Here is a 17,935-nt window from a genome sequence, read left to right on the forward strand (position 1 = left end):
GAGTGGTTAGAGTATTAGGTGGAGTGATGTTTGGAGAGTAACTATAATATTATTGGGTATAAGATAACATGTCAGAGCTATTACGGTGTGGGATTGTGATGTGATGGGTGCCTTTGATACATGGATAGAGAGGAAGAGAGGATGGCTGGAACTGTTGGACGTTTGGTGTTTGATTTTCCTCGGCTCATTCGAGTCCAAGTCGCTCAACTCAACGCAACTCGACACCAGAGAGGGTTGTCCTCCGTAGGTAAGTAACTGTATCTCAACCTACAAAGTGAAATATATATATATATATATATGTCTGTTGATCGCAATGAAATTTCAGTTGTATTTTTTTTTTAAATTAATAGATGCCTTTAAACAAGAAACGATTAGATTTTATTCGATTCTAATCTCACCGAGCGTATGATTATCCAAGCTTCCCTTTGTAGGAAGCCGTCCTTCAAACCATATGAGGGTAGAGGAATCAGGCGCAACACCCACAACCAATCCCTGTCCTATCTGTTTAATAAACCATTCATTTGAAAAATCCATTCCATTCATGCCCACAAAGGACAACGATAACGCCAACCGCCCCTATGCGCCTACCGCTGAATGCTGAAACAAAACTTCTATTACCACGCAGGGAGGGATAACATAACACCCACTCAACTACTTCCCGTCCCCAGCAAATGGCCCTCCCGAAAGCCGTTCCACAACTGCAAGTGACGACGCCGGCCGCAGATTCTTCTTCAGATCATCCCAATTCAAACCCTCAATTTTCCTCCCGCCCAAGGCCTCCAAATCTTCACTCAACTTCTCCAGCTGCCCCGTTGCCACCCGCCGCATCATAACCGTATCCTTTGCGCCCTGCAGATGCTTGGCTCTGCCTTCCAACAAACACTCTTCAAACCACTTCTCCTCCTCCTGGTCAAACGGTAGGTTAATGAGATCCATCGCGCGATTGGCTCGGGTTTCACCGGGTTTACTCGACAGGACAAAGATGATGAGTTGTTCGAGTAGGTCGCGGTGCAGCGCGTTGTCTTGTTTGCGGGCGAAGTAGAAAGACTCTGTGATGCGGGTTCGGCAGAGGAGGGCGAAGTAAGCGTTCAGAGCCTTGGGGGAAGCTAGTGGTGGAGAGACGGTGAGGTAGTATGCCGTTGCGAGACTGTCATCTTGTTTTTGTGGTGGGAGGGTTGCGAGGACATAGAGGATTTCGTCGGGAAATGTGGGGAGCAGGGAAGGAGAGGTTAGATACTCCAGTGCTCTCTGTTACAAGGTAATGTTAACATGCATCTAGAAGGGGTATTGTATAGATACAAAAAAATAAAGTCGCATATCAACGAACCCTAAACTCCAACCTGTCCAGATGCCACAAACCCTCGACGAAGAGTCTGTATTTCTCCGGAAGATAACATTGTCGCGCAAATTGCAGACTGACATCTCCACTGCCCATATTTCGGAAATCTCTAAGGATATAATATATCAACGCCTGTTTGTGATGGTTTGGAGAGGAGGAGGCGACGATTTGCGAATAGAGGCTGCGGACGGCTTGGTTGGTTTTCGGGGGGTAGACTTGTGAAGCTTTTCGCAATAACACAAAAGAAATTAGAGAGTTATTCTTGCCAATACCCGGAGGAACGGAAGAGGAATTGTTAGGTTATACCAGCATCAATCTGTAGAGCTTTCAGCAACCGGTCGACGAAGAGGATGTTCTCCAGCACTTGTCGGTTGGAGAGGATCTGGTCGTATGTTTTGGAATCATAGGAGACATCTCTCTTAAAGGAGAATGTGGAGTCGAAGTCCTCCCAGGGAGCCATGACGAATGCCGGGTTTTCTTGTTCACTGGATGCTTTTGCCTTGTGTGTGTGTGTGTGTGTGTGTGTGTGTGTGTGTGTGTGTGTGTGTGCCAGATGCAATCCCATTGACACTGCCCTGACTTAAAAAAGTAATTGAAGGGAACGTTTGATGCTTGGGATGACATAATCCGACGGCGCAGCTAGTTTAACTTAACTCTAAACTACTTTAATAGTTAGTTACTTAACTAGGTTAGTTAGTTAGTTAGTTAGTTAGTTAACTAACTTAGTTTTACTTACCTAAACAAGTTGACTAAACAGCTTGGTTGGTTGGTTAATTAATAGTTTAATAATGCAAATTTGGTTAAACATAAACATTCGCGTCCCTTTGAACAACAACAACAACCAACCACCCCCAAAAACGGAACCGGCGACAGAAAGAGCCGCAACGCCTTCAGCTCCAACGTCAACGGCACCAGGAGCCAAAAAAAAAAAAAAAAAAAAAAGGCAAGGGACACTGCTATACCACGACAAGTACAAGGACAAGGACAAGGACAACTCCTGCTTACAACAGGTACTACGACTACTGCTTCATAGCGTATACTCTTAACGTCCACAATGGCATCCGTAGCTGGTTCCAGACCGTCACGCCGCGCTTCCGCCCGCAAAAGTTTTGTCGTCGAAGAAAGCTCAGAAGACGATGCTGCGTCGTCCATGGGCCGAGTCACCCCAGCCCTATCGAGCCACGATGAACAGGAGGATGAGGAGGATGGAGAAGAGGAATTCACACCAGTTCCAAAGCGCACCGTTGCAAAAAGACCTTCAAGAAGACGAACTATAGCCAGTATCCCAGAAACCCCGCAAACTGCCATACAAAATAAGAATAGACGCATTCGAAGACCAAAATCGGGAGATGACGTCGAACAATCTCAGTTTCTAGATGAGGTGGATGAGTCTACCCTTCTAGCAGAAAACCCAGAGACACCTTCAAAGAGGCCAACCGCGCCTAGAAAGAGAAAGATGGAATCCACTCATCACCGCCGCGAAACTCGTATGTCCTCTTCTACATCTGCCATGTCATCCCTTCCAACTCCTGAACCTTCAGTTTCCCCAGACTCTCAGCCGCCTTCGCGCCGTCGTGAGAGCATTGCGCCACTGGCAGACATCACAGAAACTGCAGTCAACGAGGCTGAGGCAACGCCGCGACCACCCGAACCGGAGAGGTCGACGATTGAAATTATAAACCCCATGTCCACTACTCTTGAGAAACCAATGGACATCGTTCTCAAGTCACGGGCACTTGGTGTGCCAGCAGTCGAAGAACCATCAACTCCTAAGCCGCGAATGGTTATTACTCATCTCGTCATGACCAATTTCAAGAGTTATGCTGGCAGGCAGATCGTGGGTCCGTTCCATGTTTCTTTCTCGTCAGTTGTAGGGCCCAACGGATCTGGCAAGTCCAATGTTATCGACTCCCTCCTTTTCGTCTTTGGTTTCAGAGCTAGCAAAATGAGACAGGGGAAGATATCCGCACTCATCCACAATTCTGCCAACTTTCCCGATCTGCAATTCTGTGAAGTCGAGGTACACTTCGAGGAAATTATGGATCTCCCCGACGGAGGACATGAAGTTGTGCCGGACTCACAGCTCGTGGTTTCCCGGAGAGCATTCAAAAATAATTCCAGCAAGTATTACATGAACAGAAGGGAAACCAATTTCGCAACTGTTACGGGATTTTTGAAAGATCGAGGCATTGACCTTGATCATAAGCGTTTTCTCATTCTTCAAGGAGAGGTCGAGTCGATTGCTCAGATGAAGCCAAAAGCTGCCAACGAACACGACGACGGTCTGCTGGAATATCTGGAGGATATTATCGGAACATCCAAGTACAAAACTCCGATCGACGAGGCTGCTGCGGAGGTGGAGACTTTGAATGAAGTTTGCATCGAAAAAAATACCCGTGTCCAGCACGTCGAGAAAGAAAAGGATAGTCTCGAAGACAAGAAGCACAAAGCTCTTTCCTACATAAGGGACGAAAATGAGCTTGCGGAGAAACAGTCGGCGCTGTATCAAATCTACATCGACGAATGCAACGATAATACCCGTGTGACGGAAGAAGCTATATTGCAGATGCAAGAATTGCTGAATATGGAGCTGGAGAATCATCAAGGGAGTGAAGATGCCATCAAAGAGCTCCAGCGATCCTATAAACGTGGTGCCAAGGAGTATGAGCATATGGAGAAAACTACTCAGACGATGGTTAAGGAAATGGCCAAGTACGATAAAGAGATTGTCAAATTCGAAGAGAAACGCAAGTTTTTGATGGGGAAGCAGAAGAAACTCGAAAAGGCTATGCAAACTAGTCGCCTTGCTGGTTCCGAGTGCATGAGTCTTGTCGAGAAACACTCCGACGATATCGTGAAGAAAACTGCAGAAATCGCGGAACTGGAAAAGGAAATGCGCCGTGAGGAGAAAGAGCTCGCGGATGTCCGGGAAGGACTCAAAGGCAAGACACAAGGTCTTTCAGACCAAATTGCTGCTAAACAGAAATCGCTCGAACCCTGGATTGAAAAGATCAACGAGAAGCAATCTGCTGTTGCTGTTGCACAAAGTGAACTTGACATTCTGCGCGAGAAAAGCAACGCAGGCGCTGTTGCTTTGCGGGAAGCACAGGTGAAAATCGAGTCCATTGAAGAAATCCTGTCCAGCAAGAATACAGACCTGGAAAACCGCCGTGCTGAGAAGGCAGAGCTTGAAAACGATGCTATGCTTTTGGAAACGGAGTTACGAAAGTTTGGACAAAAAGAGCCTGAAATCCGCTCGAGGATATCCAGCGCGAGACAAAAGGCAGAGGAGGCTCGTGCAAGCCTTGTTAGTACGCAAAACCAGGGCAATGTTCTTGCAGGCTTGATGAGGCTGAAAGAATCTGGTCGAATCGAAGGGTTCTATGGCAGATTGGGGAATTTAGGGACAATCGATGAAAAGTATGATGTTGCTATTTCAACAGCCTGCCCCGCTCTTGACAATCTAGTGGTCGACTCGGTCGAGGTGGGCCAACAATGTATAGACTATCTGCGCAAAAATAATCTAGGTCGAGCCAATTTCATTCTCCTTGACCGATTGCCCCAGCGAGATATGTCCTCCGTCTTCACACCGGACAGTGTACCACGACTATTCGACCTTGTCAAGCCTATCGATCCAAAATTCAGACCAGCCTTCTTCAGTGTGCTACAAAATACTCTCGTCTCCAGGGATCTTGAGCATGCGAACAAAATCGCTTACGGTGCGAGAAGATGGCGAGTTGTCACCTTGGATGGACAACTTATTGACGTGTCTGGGACCATGAGTGGTGGAGGTACCCGTGTTGCCCGAGGAGGCATGTCCTCGAAGCCAGTCGCGGAAGTTTCCAAGGACCAAGTCTTGAAACTGGAAGCCGACCGTGACGAGATTGAAAGAAAATTTCAAGCATTCCAGGAGAAGCAAAGACAAATAGAAACATCGATAAAGGCGAAGAGGGATGAAATTCCAAAACTGGAAACCATGATTCAGAAAATTCAGCTAGAAATTGAAAGTACCACTCGAAACCTTGCGGATGCTCGGAAGCGTGTTCAGGAGTTGGCGGCAGAACACAAACCTTCTAAAACTGATGATGCTAGATCTGTGGCTCTTGAAAAACATAGATCCTCCTTGCAGAAAGAGATTGAGAAGCTACATGCTGAGACTGCGGGCGTTGAGGAAGAAATTCAAGCTCTCCAGAATAAGATTATGGAAGTCGGTGGTGTTAGACTCAGGAGCCAAAAGGCTAGAGTTGATGGCCTCAAGGAGCAGATTGATCTCCTCGCGGAGGAAGTGTCAAATGCCGAAGTTTCCAAGTCCAAGAATGAGAAGTTGCGCATTAAACATGAGAAATCGTGTGCAGATGCGGAGGGTGAGCTTGAACAGGTGAAACGTGATCTTGAAAAGTTGAATCAGGATATAGAAAGGCAAGAAAACGATGTTCATGGGACGAAGCAGAAAACGGAGCAGGCACAGGAGGTTAGTATACTTCCACTTACTTAACGGGGGACGGAAAATTATGCCTGCTAACTTCCAATTATAGGCATTGGAAACTAAAAAGGAAGAGCTCGCTGCGTTGAAGGCGGAATTGGACGAGAAAGTCGCTGAACTGAATGAGACGCGCGCTTCTGAGATCGAAATGAGGAACAAGCTTGAGGAGAATCAGAAAGTTCTAACCGAGAATCAAAAACGTGGAAAATATTGGCAAGAGAAGCTGGCCAAACTTTCCTTTCAGAATATCAGTGACCTGGGCGAAGAGGAAGAAGCTCGGAGCCTTCCAACGTACACCAAAGATGAGCTGGCCGATATGAACAAAGAATCTCTCAAAGCCGTCATCGCGGCACTGGAGGAAAAAACCCAGAACGCCTCCGTCGACCTCTCCGTCCTTGGAGAATACCGTCGGCGAGTCGCTGAACACGAATCCCGCTCTGCCGATTTAGCAACTGCACTAGCAAACCGAGACAATGCCAAAGCACGTTTAGACACGCTCCGCTCGCTCCGTCTAACCGGTTTTATGGAGGGGTTCAGCACCATCTCGCTCCGGCTCAAGGAGATGTACCAGATGATCACGATGGGAGGCAACGCAGAGCTGGAGCTTGTGGATTCTCTAGACCCATTTTCTGAGGGGATATTGTTTTCTGTCATGCCGCCGAAGAAGAGCTGGAAAAATATCAGCAATTTGTCTGGTGGAGAAAAGACGTTGTCGAGTCTTGCGCTTGTGTTTGCATTGCATCATTATCGGCCCACACCATTGTATGTCATGGACGAGATTGATGCAGCGTTGGATTTTAGGAATGTAAGTAAACTAGACTGAAAGAAAGAAATGGAGGGAAAGAGTCACTAACTTGTTCTATTCCAGGTTTCTATCGTCGCATCGTACATCAAGGAGCGAACGAAGAATGCCCAGTTCATCGTCATCTCGTTGCGAAATAACATGGTACCCCTCCCCCCTCTCCTCTTCTGAACCTTTCATATAGAATGATCCGTTTTCTGACTTGGCAATTTTTAGTTCGAACTTGCTTCCCGACTGGTCGGCGTTTATAAGGTCAACCATATGACCAAAAGCGTCACCATCGAGAATAAAGACTACATTTCGATGGCAAGTTAGGGAAGATATGTTGCAATTTGGCATTCCTCATTCTGTTTTTGTTACATGAGAATTTTTCATGTTCTATTGGGGTTGCAAGCATTGGCTAGCGGTAATTATGGTAACGCAGGGAAAACCGGATGGGAGAGGACTGGGTTTTATCATTTTTGAAATTGTTTTACTGGGTTTGGGTTGTGCGATTGTTCTTTTCCAGGCTCAATGACAGCATCATGCTAAGAAAGCTCTTCCATTTATTTTTTGCCTTCAGGGGGAGTTTATTGGTGTTTGGAGCAAGCTCCCCCCCCTTATTTCTTTCCTTACGCTTCGTATTTTTCATGACTCTATATTTTCATTACTGCTTTATATGACAAAACGCTAGTTGATCAAGTGGAACTGAATTTTGGTGACTTTTTTTATGTCGATGAAATATAAATTGTCTCTCTTTGCCCATTTTGAGGTTTTGGATGAGTCGTTAAGGGCAACCAACTGGGAATATGTGGACGAATTATGTCTGCTCCGGCTTGCAGCTTTGCATCCGATTCGGATGATCCTCCAGGATAACTATATAATTGTTCTCTCTTCTGATCTTCACATAGATATCAACCATTCACCTGGCTGACTGCCCGTCGTTCAAGGGATATTCTAAACGGGGCCACTGAAGAAATGATCTTCAAAGCAATGAACCAACTTATACATCTCTCCTGGCCTCTCTCCTCCGCATTTCTCTGCGCTGCCAAAGAACCTCCGCCAGATACATACCGAACACGCAGGGGCGCTCTCACAACAACATTCACACCGCCGTCCAGCTGTGCAACCGCCATTCGTACTTCCGATATGGCTAGACGGCCTGACCTTCATCGAGCCACCCAGACCATTTTGACTCAAACTTTTGTCGGCAACTCAAACAGCAGCGGAGAGGTAACTGTATCATGAGGAGCCCATCCACAATTCTACCAACTGACTCTTCCCCGGAAGACGAGTACAATTATTCATTATCACATGCAGAGAAATTGTCAAGTTCGCTGGAGCACCCATTAAGCCAGCGCACCATAAATAACGTTTGATGTGTTATCACTTATTAATGCGCTCGGCTCTCATTATCAGTGAGAGGCATAAGGGGGGAGGACGAGAAAGTATAGAGATACAAAAGGCTCATCAACCCTTCATCCTATTCTGCAATGGGTAACAGATCAGCTCGTCTCCGTGTTGTGTTGGGTTGACGTGGAGCAGGAGCAGAAGTTGAGCTTATAAACTCGAAAACGACCTGACTCTAATGACGCCGTGAGATTTTCTTGATTGATTGATATTTTCTGTCGGATAGGTTGTTCCTGGGAGATGACACGCACTGTTGAAAGGCGGATTTCGAAGGATTAATTTGATGTTCCGTGAGAATATAGAGCTAGTGACTGTCAAAACCCGACCAAACATTATCTGTGAAAATGTCTCGCACATTTATATCAAAGGTTTTGGTGTCAAACAAATGGAAAGCCGTCTGAGCCTGTGGCCGTTCCCTAAACCAGAAGACCCAATCCCGCGATGGCGACCATGAATATATTGGCCAGCAAAACCATATCACCAACTTGTCCTGTGGAGCTCAGATAACCCCCGAACCAGGAAATTCAGCCTCGAATTCACCAAAGAAATCCCAATTTTCAAAGCCCTATTTCCAAGAATGTTAGATGGGAAATGGAGGTCAGATATCCATACTTGCACAGCTTGAAAGTGAAAGAATACTCGCTATAACGCAAAAGGAAAGAAGACCACATTTGCAATAATCTTCTTAGAAAAGGTGGCTTCTAACAGTGGCTAATAACAAGAGGGAAGCGAAAGAGAACCTACGTCAAAATCACCAAGCGCATCCGCCCATGCAGGCTGGCCCACAAACGACCGTTCAGAAGAAACAGCAGAAATTCTCTGGGAAACGACGCCGGGGACTGACGGATTTTGAGCCTGAGACGGTCAGTTTCTATAACCTGTAACTGTGTAGGTAGACTGTTTCTTCTTAAAGTCAATAAGAAAAGTAGGGGAAACGCCAAAATCGTACCCTTGACGGCTCTGAGGCATTGTCCTCATCCCCCACCTGCCTCGAGTGCAAATTATAACTCAAATTACTTAACCGGTCAATGGCATGCTGTTGAAAGGCCGCTGCTGACTCGGGCCACAGCTTAGTTTTTACGAGCGTAATGGATATGCAGAGGAAGTAGTACTCCCGCATTCCTTTTTCCAGGACAAGGAACTTCTCCTCTAGCCAGGATAATGTTTTCTGGACCAAGGATATCAAAATGTCTGTTATGCTTGGGATGGCCTGGCGAACTACAGATGACGCTGAAGTGAATTGAATAGCTGCCGTTAGCTAGACTCACCAGGCGGGAAAATTAACAGTGCAGAAGAGTATCGAGGGAAAAAGTCTTACTGAACCCACTATCCGAGGCATGCAGATGATGACAGATGGTAAATGCAGCATGAAAGGTTACATCCGCCAGCGCACACCAGGCGAGCTTCCCGAGATTATCAATGAGCAGCTGTTGTTGGCAGAGAATCATAACTGCAACTTCAAGACGAGCCTGTGTTGCATGGCTGCTCATGGAGCCCGGAAGCCCTCCGAGGGCGGTGTACGTATAAAGAGAGAGCTGGCATCGCCGCAAATTCGCTTCCAAAAGAGTTCGCCAGAGAAGTAGTTGCTGTTTTTGTGTAATGAACCCCCCGGAAGAATTCGTAGCCTGCCAGTCTGGAATTTCCGAAAGGTTCTTGTTGATCTCCTCTTCCAAAAGCGCAAGTTCGCTGGATGATATGGAAACACGGGGGGCATTGACGAGAGCGCATATCCGCAGCCTCAGGCCCACGGATTGCATAAGAGCAATCTGGAACGAAGAGTCTGTCATGACGTTCAGCGGCTTTTCTTCGAGACTATGAGTCGTATTTTCTCGCATGTCTTCGTCATTGATGTTCAGAGGCGGGGAGCAATCGTAGTCCGACATTTGCATCGTCGGAGGCATCCCACGATCAAGGGATGCCTGTAGGTCCAATTCTAGAACAGTCGCCCATATCCTCCTTCGCATTTCTCTGTTGAACTCCGAAATTTTGGTGGCCGGCAGTGGCTCACGGTGACATCCGGCTGACATGGCTAACTTCACCAGTGTTCCCGCGGCGCTCCAAGCTTGATTTTTCTGTGTATAGTTTGCCTCTTTGGCCAGCATAAGCAAACAACGCACCTGCAAAACAACTAGAGTTGGTCGTTTGATGTTGGCATGGAAAAGCCACGCCTCGGACCAGTGAATCCAGTCCGTTGCAACACGATGAGATAGAATCTTCGTTCCTGTCGCCGTAAACGGACTGGGCGTGTTCACACTCCACACCGACGCCATTACCAGAAGGAGCTGCACAATAAAATGACAAGGGGTTTCTCCCGGTTCGTCCCAGAGCTGCTTCAGCTGCGTGTGAAAGGATGGCAGGTGAAGAATGCTGTACATCTTCCCCACATAAGAAAAGTAACAGTTAACCAATTTCTCCACCAGTGGTCGAATTGGAAGGAGGCTCTTCAAGAAATTAGCATCTATCGCCAGCTCTCCGGACAGTGGTTTCTGTGGCCTGTCCCTCCCTAGCCTGTGGATTTCACGGTGTATCGCCCCGAGAGAGGTCGAAGACGTCAGATTCTGCATAAACGTATTCAGCCCCTCCAGCTATAATGTTTCTTCGTTACTCTCCACTATGACAAGTATCTCGAAAGTTTCCTCAAAGAATAAGACATGAATAAATTTCAATCAACTAACCTCGCACGACAACTTCGACCCATTACTACACCCCCAAAACCGAGTCCGAGTTTCATGGCCATCAAACCGGGGGCGACTGGGAACCTCGCGTCTCCATTGCTCTTTTCGCGCAGATACATCGTCGCAAGAAGATGATTCATTAGGCCTAGTGGTGGTTGACCGTAGCTGGGACCTGTGCGAATGGGAGAGCGAATCCGTATTGGCTGAAACAGCGATGGTACCAGGCGGCGACGACGACTGGACAAGGCTCTGCACAAGCCTTTCCAGTTCCCTAATCCGACTTTCGTCTCCTTGCTGCTTTGCCGGCTCTGCAACAAGGGCAGGTACGTGTGCGTTGGGCATATTAGCCTCTGCCGAATGCCATAGGACTGATGATGCAGATAGATCCTGCGGCTGCTGTTGCTGGCTGTGGGGTTGATGCTGCACCACATGAATCGAGGACTCATACACGCAGGCGCCCGGATTAGGCCCCTTCATACAGCGATTACATGTCGGATAGCCAAAATCACACTTGACTTTCCTATTCCTGCATGGGGCGCAGGCAATTGTCCTTCTGCGCCTTTTGCGCTGGGTGGATTCGGCCGATCCATCCTGGAATGATAACCCGCCATCTGATAAGCGGAGTCGCTGCTGCGCCTGAGTGGCGGGTGTCGCGTTTGTCACTTGTTCGTGTTCTTGTCGGGGTTGTTGTTGGGACTCCGGGCTTGTGCTCGATGTCATAGTGGATATTTATTTCTTGTTTGGATCCCCCGTATCGATATCGGCCATACATACATCCAATAAGGATCCTTTACTGCTATGGAAGAAGTCAAATAAATTGGCTTCTGAGGAAAGGGATCAGTTCGTCTCAACCGTAAGGGCCGAGGTTGCATCGAACTTAGCGGGAATTAGCAGATTAACTATTAGGTGGCATTAATGTTCGTTCACCAGGGTCAGGATCATGTCGATCTCGGGAATTGGAAAACATATTTTACTGCCCAGTCCGTGTTTCCGAATTTTCGGTGAAATTCGAAAAAACAATCTCGACGGAGTTAGTTATCCACGAGCTCGGGTTTAGAGATGACTGACTAGCGGTTTAAGTTAACACCGAGAGAGCGAGCTCCTGCGTGGTCATCCAAGGAGGTGACAATGCATAAAAGGAGATGGCATGCATCTTCTCGAGCGACATGCAAAATGTACGGTGGAGGGTGCGTCGCAGATTCAAAGCAAAAGCATTTTCTTAATTAATTTCATACCTTGCGTGATCAAAATAAATAATAGGACCAATCCATATTTTAACAAAATATATATAGTCCCTTATCGTTCTATGTATTTTCTTCCACTCGCCAAACTCTCTCGATTGAGACAGAAGAGATCCATCGAAAAAAATTCAATCCTACCAAACTATAAGAAAGAGACAGAAAAATGTTCCGCTCCTTACTCTCTCTCAGAAAACAAAATCCAACCAAATCCGGTAGTGAAAACTGCTCAATTGAAAGCAACATATTCCCTGTCGTTAATCCCGCCATCGATGGGCTTGATTGCAACCAAGATTGCGCCGATTGCACAATCAAGTACTCGTCCCGATTCAAAATTAATACAGACAGGGAGCTATACGGAAGCATAAAGCCGTTCGTCAAACATGTCCTTGTCGCGACGGGGAAGGCTGATTGGGCCGAGAAGGTTGAAAATGAGCAAGGCAGCGTAATGGAAGGGTTTAAAAAGGGGTCGTTTTAAGCCGAGAACTTGGGTTTGTATGGTTTTCCGTTCCCCATTTTTTTCCCCTGTCCGTTTGATCACATGAACCCCCCAACGCCTTTTGCTTCTGTTAAAAGGCGATTTTAAATAGCGCATGATGGTTTCGGCGTCGAACATGTCAATTGACCCGGAGCGCAAAGACGTCGCAGGCCAGGAAAACGCAACAACAGTCCTTGTGCTCCCGTTGTTCACTTTCGTCGACTCCGTAACTGTCTCAAAAATACCAGAATTCATGGACCGTTTCATAGATTCCCCAGCAGCAGAGGTACAGTATCTACCGATGAACGATGCTGAAACAAACGGCCAAACGCCGCATCCCCACCAACAACAACTAACCACCCGCCCCTGCCTCCGCGACCACATAATCCTCCTTTGCTCCCACAACCGGCGCGACGCCCGCTGTGGCATCTCCGCACCCCTCATCCGCCGTGAGCTGGAGCGGCACCTATGGCAGCTCTGTCTATATCGCGACGAAGATGACACCCGCCCCGACGGCGTTAGTATCATCTTTGTTTCGCATGTGGGCGGTCACAAATTCGCTGCGAATGTGTTGGTGTATCGTAGGAAGGAAGAGCAGATGATTTGGTTAGCGCGGGTGACACCGAAGGATTGCGAGGGGATTGTTAAGTATACAGTTTTGCAGGGAAAGCTGGTGCATCCTGAGCAGCTGAGAGGAGGGTTTGACGAAAAGAAATGTTTGACCAGTTGGTAGGAAGAGAGGTGAGGTAGTGGGGATATCGATAGACCTTGCTAATAAATATCGGTGTTCGTTTTGTTGCGGCATATTAACATTCGCCATCCCCAATCCCACCACGCGGGTCGTGGAGGATGTAGCAGGATTGGAGTTCCAACGGGAACCAATATAGATTTATCTCATTTGACATCTTGGGGCCTGGCCTTTGATTGGATTTGACTTCTTTTGGTTATTTGAACGGATATGAGAATGCAACTCAAGAAAAATCCATAAATAAATAAATAAATAAATAAGGTGTTAAGGAAAAAAAAGTCACCCAGATCATGCTGCGATCGTCGCTTTATCCATGATCAATTTATAAATCAAAATATAACCAATCATACCAACACAAAGCTGACAATTGGTATATTAGCACTTCCGCGGTCGGAATTGGAAGTGAAAAGATATCCAAGACAGCAAATAGAAGAAGTTATGTCCCAAAACATTACTGGTCTGTATATGCAAAACTAAATCCAATCAAATAGATGTTCTCTTTACCAAATCGAGGGGCTCAAAGATGCGCCCACCCATTATAGACGATGACCTGCATCTCATCAATCAAACACGGGATTCCTACCTCTTTATTAGACTTACTATCTCCCACACCTTTCCGTTGCCAATGTCTAACTCTCTTAGCAATATCTGCAGACTGCCAAGGCAGATCGAGTAAAGAAGCGAAAAGCCCTTTCCACCAGCCAACAATGGCTTCACGCTTCGAAGGGAACGCACGCGCAGCCTCGTACGCAACAAGGTTATATCCAACCCTAACCCTTGGATTGAGCCATACGCCCTTTGATGCTGTTAAAGGGTTATCGTAGTGGATGAGGCAACACTCACTGCCTTCGAGGTGATATGCAGCGAGGGAATCTGGTATTGCACGGAAGCGTAGGGGATTGAGAGGGTTTTGAAAAGGGGCAGCGTCGAATATGGCTAGTTTGATGTTAGAAATGATGGCCCCTTTTGTTCCCCAACAGGTTAAATTCAAGGTTGGATTGAGGAAACGTTACCGATTCCGTTCCAGCAACTCTGGACGGGGATGGGGTTGCCAGCTGTAAGGGCATTTCGCGAACGCCTTGAACTGAAGTAGGGATAGCGTTGGGAAAAAGCAGGAGACCCATTAGAGTCTCGAAGGGCAAATGTGTCGTAGAAGAGACTCGATTTTGCGAAGTCGAGGGAACAGGTCGCTGCATATGAGCCGGATCGAGTATTAAGAAGAGTTATGATATCCGTCATCTTTTTTTTTTGGAAAACATATCGATCAGCTTTAACTGCTTCGTAGTCCTATTTCGTTTCATATTCACCCTTGCTTTAACAGAGTGCCTTACTGAAAATATAACGTCATTCAAAAAAATTATCTTATCAAAAGTCCGTCCAGCAGCAACTAACCTCTCCAGGGGATCCAGGGATTTATTCCGCATGCGCGCCAGGTACGGAATACGCCTAAGCTCTCTTTGCCCCCGTGGAGTATCAATCCACCCTTCACTTGCAGGGGGCTTTTTTATTTCATCCTCATGGGTAACTGGATCTAGGACAATCGTCCTCTGCACTCCCATCTCTTCTAAATCCTTATCCAGCTCTCTCAGCGCGTCCTTCGAATTATCCCAGCTCCCACTCTCATACACTGAAACGTATATATTATCCTTGCCAAATCTCCTAGCCAGCTCGACGACCGCAGCATTCCAATGACTTCTCAGAATCGCCTCATTGTTCCAGTGCGTGCTGGCCACATACACCGACTTGATCTCCGGGATGACAGTGGTGTCAGTGGGATGCAGCGGTGAGCGGCTCAACGACAAAGAGGTAAAGGTGAGATGATCGACGATGATAAAGAATAGTATGCAGGAGGAGAAGAGGGAGCCGATATATCCATATGAACCACGCCGGGGGAAAATTAGGCCCAATAACACCCGCCACCAGCGATGGTATCCGCGAGGAGACACCAACATAACCGTATGCTACTACAGAGGACGTGCTGCGAGGAAATCATCAATAGCCTAGGTAAGGATCGTTTAGAAAATGTCCAACATAAGAATAGCATCACAGCCTAAGGGACCTTGTTCATGCAAAGCAGGACCAGTGGCTTCGAAGCTGGAAGTGTTTGGAGCGCTGTTGTTGGCTGGCTGTGTGAGAAAAAGCTACGCGACGATAAACTTATACACAGGATAACCTCGTATTTAGCTGCAGGATGTGAAAACGAGTGAGGGCAGCTCGGATTTTGTTTGATTCTGTGAACTTTCAAAGCTATAATGAAAACCCCATTCGAAAGAATCCACAGATGAAGAGCACCGCACAATGCTCCCGTTCAACGTCTGTTGTTGTTGTTGTTGTCCACAGACGAAACCGCCGACAAAATTAACTTCGTTTAACTAACACGGAGGCTGGTTACTCTCGCTTAGTCATGCATGCGACGCGGGGCAGAATCTCGAGTCAAACGCGTTGGGAAGTAATTAGCCAACTCTTTAATTGCTCCCGAGTATCAGAAAATATCCGAAAAACATCCAGTATCGGAGGGGAGTACGGAGAACAATAGTGCGAGTACGGCAGTTTCGTGCTCGTTTCCTTCAAGGGCCGCGTCCAAACCCAGCTCTTAAGTACAAGAGTGCGCTGCTTGTTTCATCATTGCGTGAATTGGGTGCATTAAATAGTTGCTGGCCTTAATATTCCATTGACTCAAGACATGCCAGTCACAATTCACCAAGATGTTACTGAGCAGGACCAAGCATCGTCCCTTCGTGTGGAACTGAAAGAGTGGGAGAGGGCTTTTTCCGTCGCGAATGGCGGTCGGAAGCCCGGGCGTGATGATATCAAACTTAACCCTGCCATCTGTACGGCACACCACCACCGGCAATTATTCTTATGGGCCTGCTAACCATAGAAAATATCATTCTAGCCGCGAAATACAAGACATATTCCCGTCTACGTTCACAGTCGTCGAAGTCCAGCCATATCAGAACAGAGGAAAATGGCGAACAAAACGAGTCCCTCCAAAATCGACACAGGAAACGCAAACGGCTGTCAAATACGGAGGGGAAAGAAGGCGAACGATCTTACTCTACACCGCGGAAAGCCCCCAAGCAAATTCTGGCCACACCTAGCAAAGGATCATCGTCTCTTCCAACCTCCCACCCTTCCCAGCTAGATCCATATGACTCCCCATCCACTCTACGGAGACTATTCAGCCCCAGTAATCATCAGGGACCCCACTCATCTTCGCCCCTGCCACTCCGTGCGGCCATTGGTCCCACCCCGCAGCGCAATGGGAAAGCTCTGGGTTTATTTGACCTCCTCTCTTCGTCCGGAGGTAGTTCCCGAGGCGGTGCCATTGCAGCAACGCCGTGCTCGAAGAGAAAAACATATAACCAGGAGGACAATGTTTTTCAAACTCCCACACGGCAGAGAGGTCAATTCAATGTGGTTGATTTGAACGAGGACAACGACGATGATGAACGCTACGCCCGCGTAAAAACCCCAGCGTCATCTGCGAAGAAGTTTTACCTGGCGAATTTCTTCGCCACGCCTCCTGCGTACCGCTATACCAATCCTGCTAATGAGCATGACGACGGGAATCTGCCCAACATCAGCCATAACACGAAAGGGAATGGACAAAGCCCTAGATCAACTGGGGTGGGCTCAGATACACCCTCATTCCTTCGACGGAGGGGTTTATTCTCATCAATCAACTCGCGTCAAAATGCAAGAGCTGGTAAGCTGCACGACCTGAGCCCCGTGGCGGTACGGATGCCACAGAAACTAGTCGGGAAGGGTCTCAGTGCCATCGTCAAGGGCCTGCGGGATATCCAAGAAGAGCGATTGGACGATGACCTGGACGTGCTCAGGGAACTTGAAGCGGAGCAAGCTGGACAACATGATAACGTTATCGTCAGCGATAGTCAGTTTAAGAACGGGGATGGCGATGGCGATAATGAGAACAAGGGCGGTTACGGTGATGGTGATGCGCCCGATAACCCAAAAGCGGAAACACGACAATGGAAGAAAATGGGACAGAAGCGAAATACACGACGGGTTATTTTGAGGCCCGTGCGCGCAAAGCTGCAAGCAGCACCTGAGGTACCCGCGGCGGCCATTGATGGCGAGAGTGACAATGAACTTGCGGCCGTATTAGAAACGCAGCGCAACATTCCTCCACCAGAGCTTGGCGATAAAGGCGCGGACAGTGACCCAGATTTCAACTCCGCGACCGATTTGGACTCGGACTCAAACTACGAAGAAAACGCGGAACTGGCGTCTCCATCGCGCACCAGGAAAAGTAAACCTCTTCCCAATCACAGTATGGCAAAGGGAAAACAGGCTACGACTGAAGCAACAGCTATAACTGCTGCTGCGAATACTGCTCCTGGGACGGCGGCAGCTAAGTCGAAGAAACCAATCAAACCAGAGGCCCATGCGAATTACCGTGCGCTGAAGATCCGAGGGAAGGGGTCGGGGCCTAAGCGGAGGTTCGGGGGGAGGTTCCCGGGGAGATTTGGTGGGAGGAGGTAGGCGAGGCTTTGCGAATTGCAGGGGTAGAAGGATTGACGTGGTGACTACTACTACTGCTTATGGATTTACGTACATATATATACATGGCGTGGGAAACGACGATTAAACGGGATGGAGCCGGGACCTGGGATGGTCTACCGGTGTGATGAATTACGGCGGTGGTGTTGGAATACTTTGATGGTTAGGGATGGAGTATATAGATCGAGTGTAATCATAGGAGTTTGGAATTGAGTTATTATTATTATATTATATATATATTTGCCTTCTTTCCATTTGC

The 17,935-nt window shown here is 47.6% G+C and overlaps 7 protein-coding genes across 7 annotated transcripts; 4 read left to right on the top strand and 3 right to left on the bottom strand.

Moving 5' to 3' along the window:
* Positions 1-120: 120 nt before the first annotated feature.
* PADG_12137 (uncharacterized protein) lies at positions 121-601 on the top strand (the record flags this gene model as incomplete). Its single annotated transcript, XM_010763690.1, has 2 exons — positions 121-247; positions 432-601. The coding sequence occupies 2 exons, from the start codon at positions 121-123 to the stop codon at positions 599-601; spliced, it is 297 nt and encodes a 98-aa protein (XP_010761992.1).
* Positions 602-651: 50 nt separating this feature from the next.
* Positions 652-1,799, bottom strand: PADG_06504 (uncharacterized protein; the record flags this gene model as incomplete). Its single annotated transcript, XM_010763476.1, has 3 exons — positions 652-1,248; positions 1,328-1,563; positions 1,646-1,799. 3 exons carry the CDS (start codon positions 1,797-1,799, stop codon positions 652-654), a joined length of 987 nt encoding a protein of 328 aa, XP_010761778.1.
* A 594-nt stretch (positions 1,800-2,393) lies between these two features.
* Positions 2,394-6,939, top strand: PADG_06505 (condensin subunit SMC4; the record flags this gene model as incomplete). The annotated part of the gene is made up of 4 exons (XM_010763603.1): positions 2,394-5,810; positions 5,875-6,627; positions 6,691-6,768; positions 6,841-6,939. 4 exons carry the CDS (start codon positions 2,394-2,396, stop codon positions 6,937-6,939), a joined length of 4,347 nt encoding a protein of 1,448 aa, XP_010761905.1.
* A 1,573-nt stretch (positions 6,940-8,512) lies between these two features.
* On the bottom strand, positions 8,513-11,408 carry PADG_06506 (uncharacterized protein; the record flags this gene model as incomplete). Its single annotated transcript, XM_010763477.1, has 5 exons — positions 8,513-8,578; positions 8,758-8,868; positions 8,963-9,243; positions 9,332-10,598; positions 10,689-11,408. The coding sequence occupies 5 exons, from the start codon at positions 11,406-11,408 to the stop codon at positions 8,513-8,515; spliced, it is 2,445 nt and encodes an 814-aa protein (XP_010761779.1).
* Positions 11,409-12,092: 684 nt separating this feature from the next.
* On the top strand, positions 12,093-13,137 carry PADG_06507 (uncharacterized protein; the record flags this gene model as incomplete). Its single annotated transcript, XM_010763478.1, has 2 exons — positions 12,093-12,371; positions 12,517-13,137. The coding sequence occupies 2 exons, from the start codon at positions 12,093-12,095 to the stop codon at positions 13,135-13,137; spliced, it is 900 nt and encodes a 299-aa protein (XP_010761780.1).
* Positions 13,138-13,669: 532 nt separating this feature from the next.
* Positions 13,670-15,104, bottom strand: PADG_06508 (uncharacterized protein; the record flags this gene model as incomplete). The annotated part of the gene is made up of 3 exons (XM_010763604.1): positions 13,670-14,088; positions 14,166-14,391; positions 14,484-15,104. The coding sequence occupies 3 exons, from the start codon at positions 15,102-15,104 to the stop codon at positions 13,670-13,672; spliced, it is 1,266 nt and encodes a 421-aa protein (XP_010761906.1).
* A 731-nt stretch (positions 15,105-15,835) lies between these two features.
* Positions 15,836-17,658, top strand: PADG_06509 (uncharacterized protein; the record flags this gene model as incomplete). The annotated part of the gene is made up of 2 exons (XM_010763605.1): positions 15,836-15,983; positions 16,049-17,658. 2 exons carry the CDS (start codon positions 15,836-15,838, stop codon positions 17,656-17,658), a joined length of 1,758 nt encoding a protein of 585 aa, XP_010761907.1.
* Positions 17,659-17,935: the final 277 nt, after the last annotated feature.

This window comes from Paracoccidioides brasiliensis (assembly GCF_000150735.1).
Source record: "Paracoccidioides brasiliensis Pb18 unplaced genomic scaffold supercont2.8, whole genome shotgun sequence".
In the NCBI taxonomy this organism is placed as follows: Eukaryota; Fungi; Ascomycota; class Eurotiomycetes; order Onygenales; family Ajellomycetaceae; genus Paracoccidioides; species Paracoccidioides brasiliensis.